The following is an 8,946-nucleotide window of genomic DNA, read 5'->3' on the forward strand; positions in this document are numbered from 1 at the left end:
GCAGTGTCAGTAGGATGCATGGTGTCACTATATGTGGGAAATACTAATTAATCTTTTACCTTGTTAATAGCAACAATATGAACAGCTGTGGGTCATGACAACCAAATATTTCCTCTGAACAGTCTGTTACAGAGATTATTACACTCTTTGTGTGTGTGTGTGTGGGTGTGGGTGTGGGTGTGGGTATGTATGTGCGTGTGTGCAGTAAATAAGTACAGTAATCTGTGTGTTGGAAGAGTGTGTGAGGGTACGATGCCATTCTTTCTGCTACGTACCAGTTTCCTGCAGAACATTTTGGGGGTAAATGATACATTTTCTGCATCTTCATTTGAAATTCTCAGTTACAAAACATGAATGCCTCATTTCCACTGCATGGTTCAGCTCAACTCCACTTACTCTTGGTGACAGGTGCTTTTCTTTATTTTGTTTTACACTGCAGATAGTAACCCCTCAGTGTAGATAGGGTTGTCAGCTGATTGCCAAAGCGACACCCTGTGAAACTGCCGTGACATCATCTTCAGTGTGACACTCGCTGGATCCTTTCATCAACAACAATTTCTGCAGTTCCTCAGTTGTATGGTGTAGTGTTAGTGGGCTGCCATTTTTTAAAATTCGGGGCAAGTAAAAGGGAAAAAAAAAACGCGGTTGCTATTGAACATTTAAAAATGTTAGGCTTGGATGTCTCAGGATGTCTCGAGTCACTCGAGTGACAGTGCTCTCTGACTAATCAGTGGTCAGCTGTGTTTTATCTTCACCTAAGCTCGCTTGAAACCTTGACCTAGATGATATCAAAAAAGTGCCAGGTACTATCCACAAGTTTTGCTTACGGAGGATCAAAAACGTGTGAGTCGACTTGTGCCGTACCATGCGGTGGAAACTTGGAACAAAACAAACACACAGTGGTCGTCATATGACCCTGGTATGGGTTGGTTCAATATCACCTCCAGTTTTCAACTCCCTCATTGCCTCAGTCCATCCTGCTGTGAAACTGGGCGAGTGTTGCACGTGGACTGGGTGGCACCCTGGAGTTTTTCATCTTCACTTTGAAATTGAATCATTTGCGCATCAACTGGCTGAACAGGAGGCTTAGATTTTATATGGGAGACACAAGATCAGTGCAAATGCCCAAAGGACAGTGATAAGGGAATATGGCCTAGTGTTTTTATCAATTAGCACAATGCTAATTATCTTCATGCTTCATGAGTTGCTACGTAGGAGAATTTCAGAAACGAAAGGTTCGATCAGACCTTTCTGTCAACCCCAAACTGTTTTAACTTTGGTTTTACAGCCACATGGATGTCATTAAAGAAAAGGGCACTGTTTTATTTATTAATCTCACAAGACAAGTGAAAGTGAGAGCACTGAGAGTAAAGGTATCATGAAGCTGTTAATTACAGCAGCTAAACTGCAGGCAATACGAATCACAATACACACAATTCTGCTTTATTTTTCTTTGTCTCATTAATAAGGTTTGTCTCTAAACAAATTATTTTGCCCACACACACAAGCACTGTACATTAAGTAAGGACAAAGCTTCTAACAAACTAAGTTCCTGAGGGGAGGACATAAAAGGCCACAATTCCAGAGTGTAACAATTGTTAGATGTCACCTCTATCCATAGCTGACTGTGTGGCCAGACCAATTTAACTGGAATATTAATATATCATATAAAAAAGTATATATTAGATATTTTTAGATTTGTTTTCCATCCCTTTGATCTTCACTTAGCGTCGTTTTTTAACATACCCAGTGATGTCACAAGACTTCTGGTCTGAAGAAGAAATAAAATGTTTCTGATGAAAATAAACAACAGTTCAAAAAAGGACAAAAGAAACAAAGTGGGATGAAAGTCTGTTTTTCTTTTGATTTTCATACCTCTTTCCTGGCACAAACCGGATGAAACTGCACTCACAATTTGCCTCTGCATTTTGCTCTCTTTTCTGTTGCCCCAGCATCTCTTCCTCCTCCCTGCTCACACTTACTTCAAACCACTCTCCAGCTCTTTGTTACTCACTCTCAATTTCCCTTTTCCCTCACTACCATCTCTCTTGTTGACAATCTGATTTTCAACATCGGCTTGCTCCTCTTACACTGCAAAAATATCCATCTTCTTAGGTCATGAAGTGTATTACTGAGTTGAAGTATTGAAGTCTGCATGTTTTTAAACAGATAGCAAAATCTCCAAATAGGGTGAGAAAACTCCAGCTATTTGTAAAATTCACTCCCCCTCATTTGAAGATTTCTCCATTGTTTTTATTAAACAAGATTATTTTTCATTTATATTAGACTCAATGACATATGACGATGGATATTGCAGCAGTGGACTAGAATATATTTGAAGGTTTTATTTCCCTCCTTGTATTGTTTGCTAATGCTTTGCCGTTGTTACAGATCATGTCAATGGACATTGCACTAGCCCCACCTCCCAGCCCTGTTCGGCAGGGAAGCCTCGCGTCCCGATGGGTCCCGAGGGGCCACGGCTTACCCGCAGAGGCCCTGGCCGACCGCCCTTCCGCAAGGCCCAGTCTGCTGCTTGCATGGAGATCTCTTTGCCTGTGTCCCACACTGAAGGTGTGTGCTTGTCTTCCCACCTCCCATCCCTTAACCTCTATAACATACCCTCCCTCCCAGCAAGTGCATGCCATCCTCCCACCCTGGGGTAAGTGGATTAAAGCCTGATACATAGTTAACACAAGACAAGCGAATGCTAATGCAAGTTAGCAGCACAAAAACAAACTGACAGTGAGCCGTTTGCCGATATGTTCCATATAAATATTTCATAACTGACTGTTCGCTTAAGCCCTTCCACAAACAGTGATTGCCCAATCATACCTTAGTGACTGTATCTAAGTGCTGCAGGTCTGTGGGGGTTTGCACTCATTGTAGTGAGAGTAATGACTGGAATCTCAAGAGATAAGAGGGGGGGCTTTCTTTTGCCTTTCCAAAATGAAAAAGAAATAGGACTTGACTACACAGTTTGTCTGCTTTATCGTAAGTTACAACCGTTAGCATGCCCGCATAGCTTATCAGCTACAGTAGTAATCATTGAATGTTAACTATAAGAACCCTTTTACAAGATTCACGTTTTAAAATGAGACAGCTTAAACATTGAAATGTTACTCTGGAGCAGCATGTTAGCTATAGCTGCAATTGTGAAATATGTTAAAGTAACAATTTGGCTGATAGAAATACCAATGTTGTTGTTGTTGTTACTTTTTGGTGATATTTATTTGCCCTTTGTGCCAGGTATCCAGGGAAACAAAGAAATAGTATTTAAATAAAATGAAAGAAAAATAACTGAACTGAATAATCAGTCTCGAGCTCTGCTTAGAAGTGTGTTCAAAACTGATATTACACAACAGAAAAACATTGGTTACTGCCATTGGTGAATGTCATTAGGCCGATGGCAGACAACAAAGTGCATATCGGCTGATACTGATGTTTGGCAGATAAATCAGTGCATACCTACTTGACAGCTACCAGTTACCAAATGAACATGACTATTACTGCTGTATGTTTACACCAACAGCAACTACTTCTTCAGGTGTAGTTGTTCAGCAGTGTTTGCATTCATCCTATTTTAAACATGTAACTCTGCAGCTTGCATTAGCATCACCTTACAACATTTGGACTACAGGTTCTGCTTCTCTTGAATGCAAGACCAGCCCTTGCATTGTGTCCCTTAACATTGTCGCTTGTGTCAACCGTGTCCTAGGCCTGAAGGTTGGTGCAATATTAAGTGTTTTAACAAACTGATTTTTACTTCTCCAGTGCCTTTCTTTCTTTTCTTTTTTTTTATCTCCTCTGTATCAAAAATGCCATTGATTTAACTTTAAAACCAGGACTGATGTGTTAGCAATGAATATCACAATGAATTTTCCCTAGCCAAATGAGGTTGTTTGCCTTTTTCTGTCATATTATTTCTCTTCTCATGAATAGATTCTGGATGGTTTTTTGTTGTTTTTTTTTTTTTTTTAAATCAGGTAACGAAGCAAACACAATTTTCATGTAGTGTGGCCACACCTCCTGATTTTCTCATAATCCAAAAACTTTTATTTAGTTTGTGTTTGTGAGTACACAATTTCTTCATGTTGCAGATGCCAGAACATCCACTTTATTGTTTCTCTCTTTTTTCTCAAATAGCCCATCTTAGTATGCACATAGATAAAAGAGGTGACTAAGTAGTACAAGACAAGCCTTCAGTTATTATCTGCACTCTGATGTGTTGATTTTCTCATTGACAAATCCGACATTTATTTTCCTCTATTCAAACAACTTTAATTCACACCCTGACACTGACCTGGAACATCATAAAATTGATTGACCCAGCAGGCTATATGTGTGTGTGTGTACATAAGCCTTTGTGTGTGATAAAAAAGGAATGTGTGCATTTGTGGGTGTGTAAATACTCTATGTTTTTCTGTCTACATGTGTGTGGTGCCAACAGGTGTTCCAGTGCTTTTATAGCTAATGTATTTCTATATCATCACCTGTTGATCTGAATTAAACAAAACACATTCTGAAGGCCTAAATAAAACACCTTCTTCATTTTCAACATTTAATACATTGGCCCATCCTTGAAAATTTGATTACTATTTTAAAAGAAATGTGGTTAATGTTTTAGTCTTGTTGTTGGGTGTCACACAACAAGTGACAGCCAAAGCACAAACAAAAAAAGCAGATAAAACAATGTGCTGTCAAGTGAGAACTTAAAATGGCACTCCCAGCAGCGCAATTTTGAGATATTGACCTCAGGACTGACACAGAAAAATGGCCCCCATCAAGATTGTACATCAACATTTAATTACACAGTATGTATGAAATCTTGCACTTAGTCTGTCACTGCCAGACGACATACATCAAGACCCCAGTGCAGGGCTTTCACTGACTTCGAATAAGCAACATCCTTCTACTCGGTCAAAGAGGAGACATACCACTCTTTCTCCCTAACATGACTCCAGACATTCTTTTGTCACGTCGGACATTTTATTCCTATCTCTTGCACGTCAAACTAGCTATCTTCTTTAAGTGGAAAAAGCCACAGCAAAATATCACCAGGCATTTTTGTGAGCTGAACTTTAAGTCTTTACAATGACTCACTTTACTGGGTGATTTTCTAAGGTTGGTTGAATTAGAATGGCAGACACTGCCCAGAGAGACTGCAGGTTTGGGAAGTGGATAATCCAAAAAAAGTGACAGACATGATGATAGGCCCTGGAGGAAGAGAAGCTGCAGTGCTCTAATTAATGCAGGTAGTGAAAATTTACTGAACCACCTCAAAGGTCCAGTGTGAAGGATTCAGTGGCATCTAGAGGTGAGGCTGCCTGATTTGTCCATTCTGAACTACTGTAGAATAACATTGTGGACTCCATGGAAAAGGACCCGCTCCGAATGTAGATAAAAACAACTCATTATAAGGTAATGAATATGGGATGATTTTTATATACTAATGAAAATATAGTTAGGAATATGATATACCATTTCTGCCAGTTCATGTCCGTAAATCTGACACACTGGACTTTTAAAACAGCAGCTTGTCACACAGAATACAGTATGTGAAAAAATGTCCATGAACCTCAGTCAGACTCTTCAGTCCTCTCTTCATGAGACGGAAACACCACCAGAACTGCATTGCCTTCATAGTGCTGAGCATCATACATACATGACCTCGTGTCCCTTAGAAGAGAATACTTCTGGAAAGCTCTCGCTATGCAGGTCACTCACTCATGGTTAGGGATGTAATGGTACACAGAAGTCACAGTTCAATTCATACTCTGCTCTAGGAGTTCTGTACAGCAAAAAAAATAAAATAACAAAATGCATATAAGAATCTGTTTTCACTTACTTTGAACAGACTGCAGTGCAAGTATCAAAGACCTGCTGGGGGCTGAGGTTTTTCCCTCAGGCAACTTATGTGAACTATTTTCATTGTAAAAATAATTAATATTTCAATCACTTTATACTTTATGAACACTGAACAAGCACTTTTCCAAACGGCAACAGGTCACAACAGGCTTAAAAAAAATGGAAAGCATATCTTATGCAATGAAATTGAAGATACAAAATAAATAGAGTAATTAAAAAATACAACTTGTGCATTGGGAGAAGTATTACAGTCATTCTCGGAACCCATCGGCTGTATTCGGTGTCTGACTTCTGGCAGACGGCGATACAGCCTCTGGGGGCAGACCCCCGATTTTTTGGCATTCCGGTTTGATTGGGGTGGAGGAGGCGAATTTCTATTTCCAACTTCTGTTTATATATAAGTAAATATGCTGAACCATTGCGTTTGCAGAGACGCCAATTATGTTCTGCCTCGTTAGTTCACCGCACGGACTGTTTAACCTGGCAACAACTGCAGCCGGCTCAAACGTGATTGGTCAATATTACGCGGACTACAAACAGCCTACAACTGGAAACCAGGGCTTTTCCGCTCTTCTTCCGGAGGCAAGATCTCCGGGGTTTGCCTACAGACTCTACATTCACTGAATGTAGAGTCTGTATATAGAGACTATATTACAGTTAGTTCCAGCTTGGCTGTATGCCCGTGTAAATTCCAGGTTCCTCAGTAATTGTTTTATCCCATTCTGCTTTGAGCCTAAAGGCAGCTTGAAATCAGCTGGCATTAGGAGTTGGGCCCTAGGTTATTTTTTTTTGTCTTCATCCTAGTGATCAGCACATCTGGGTGATGCAGTTGAATGAGCGTTACCATGTTGGGTATGTTTCCATTCACAGACCCTACAATGGCGGAGCAACACAATATCTGTGATCACTCTCTCTTTTGCTGTTAGCTGACCGGGAACCCATAGGCAGGTCTTCTCACCACAGTGTGACTGACTCACACACCAATCTGGTTTTTGTGCTAACCTCAGGATATGTTGCTAAGGACTAAAAGTTTCCAGGTGGAACTCATGCATGTGAACTTTGGTTCCACATTATGTCCATCAATCTGCATAATGTGTATTCTGTGTGCACCAAACCATGACTTCCGTTCCGTGACAGTTTGGTACGATACACACACAGTTACAGCCAAACTCATGGTCCGGTCTGTATTTACTTCTAGTTGGGGCACTGTCAGATTAATAAAAAGCTCCTGTCAGGTCACAACAGGCTAATCTCTCTATAGGAGACTCGGCACTGTGACAGCTCCCAAAATGTCACAGTATCCTAGTCACCCTGCACGCACATCAGACAAAAAGTTACACACAGTGGTTTCAAATTTTGGCAGGTGAAACTAAGAGCATGCTCTTTCACATCTGTGCTGTGCTATAAAGTCAAGATTTTTTCTACGTGTTTATGCTAAATAATAAACAGGATAGGTGCAGTGCCGTTGTCACAGTTGACCCTTTTACACCAATTGTGCAATAAGATTCACACATCTTCATCGACCTCATTATACAACACTGACATGGAGCAGAGAGGGAAGCAGTTTTTCATTAGCATAAGCTGAATGTTTTATTAAAGTCACTGCTTGGGCTACAGCTGCATTATCAACCACACAGATGCAGACAAGGCTAGACATCACTCTTTTCCACGGTTGATTTAATCTAACCTTTGCAAATATTCTTAAGAAACTGTCTGACTGACTTCTTGAGTGATTTAACATGAAACTCTGAATTAGGATTTACAAAGGTAGCAGCAACCAAAAAAGAAAATTTTTCATACAGGTAGACATAGATGGATGTACCTGCTAGACCACCAGACTTACTGAGTCTTACTGATTTTGAAACAGTGTGCTGAGTCCTAACTAGGACTGGCTGTATAAGCATGTCATGGTAATCTCTTGACATGAATGATACATTTTGTAGTTTGGGTTTTGGCACCATCAGTATGGCCATGTTACTTAGATACAGCAGGTTATGACAACCTCGAGTTTTATTTTTTCAAACTGGACTGCAGTGTTTCGCTTAGAACTGTATGTTGGCAAGCTAGCAGTGTAAAAAAAAAACAGAGAGAGCCCTGCAGCGCCTGTCTGACAGTAAAAAAGCATGTCATTGTCTGTCTAAGGGATAACCACCTCACCTTTGTGTGCCAGAAGGTGTCCTCCTGTTCTTATAGTGCAGAAATAACTTGGAGAATGTGGCTCAGGCTTAAATCAATTGACAGTGGTCATCACAGTGTCCAAAATTTGACATGACATGACAACTGGGTCCCGTTTACAGCGTGTGTTAGACAGGCACTCTGGGGTAGTGTAAAGAATAAAAGCTGATCTTCTCTGTTGTACTCTGTCACAGCTGTTTTGCCATCTGTATCCACCTAGTGCAGCAAGTCCATGATTTAACCCTAGAAAATCCCCCTGTGTTCCAAAGACAGATCTTTGGCTGTTCACATTCTTGATCAATTTTGGTAATCTTTCCAATCACTCATATGGATCTCATTGGATGATTTTTTTCCAATCTGGACACACCACCCCCTGACCTAAATGTCAACTTAATTTTACATAATTAAATAGGCAACTTGCTGTGAAGTTTTCTGAGCACACTCATGCTTCCAGGTGTAATGAATATTGTACTGTACTGCCAGGTACCAGTCACAGGGCTTTTTGACCTCCTTTACACCTTGTGTCCGGTATCCAGATTGTATCTAGATCCCATTGACATTTTATTTGAGATCTCATCACTCTCTCCGTTGACATTGCAGCCAGGACCACTCAACTGTTGCTTCAATGGCTCGGTTGCCATATGACTTGCAAAGTTTCGCTTTTACATTTTCGTCATACCAAACTGAAAGCAGACACTTGGGCCTCTAGTTTCCCGGCGCGGCGCAGGGTGGCGCAGGGTAGGGAACCCCGCGCAGAGCTAGTTTCGAGCAGCGCAACCCGAGGCGCGCTCAGTTTGGTAGTTTGGCAGACCAAGGTGCGCTGAGATGGGTGTGGCGGTGCAGCAGGGGGAGGTGTCAACAGATCCAGTTTGGCGCAGTGACAGTTTCGTGCCAAAAGGCTTCGCC

At 40.9% G+C, this 8,946-nt stretch overlaps 1 protein-coding gene across 4 annotated transcripts in view; it reads left to right on the forward strand.

The window, feature by feature from the left end:
• Positions 1-8,946, forward strand: part of stxbp5l (syntaxin binding protein 5L) — a 175,868-nt gene that overhangs the window by 161,445 nt on the left and 5,477 nt on the right. For 3 of the 4 annotated variants that reach the window (XM_050048039.1, XM_050048040.1, XM_050048041.1), the window contains one exon: positions 2,392-2,571. The exons of the other annotated variant lie outside the window; for it this stretch is intronic. In XM_050048039.1, coding sequence (XP_049903996.1) covers positions 2,392-2,571 — 180 coding nt within the window. The remainder of the gene's footprint in view (positions 1-2,391; positions 2,572-8,946) is intronic. 4 annotated transcript variants of the gene reach the window in all.

The sequence above is a fragment of the Epinephelus moara genome, chromosome 7 (genome assembly GCF_006386435.1).
Source record: "Epinephelus moara isolate mb chromosome 7, YSFRI_EMoa_1.0, whole genome shotgun sequence".
In the NCBI taxonomy this organism is placed as follows: Eukaryota; Metazoa; Chordata; class Actinopteri; order Perciformes; family Serranidae; genus Epinephelus; species Epinephelus moara.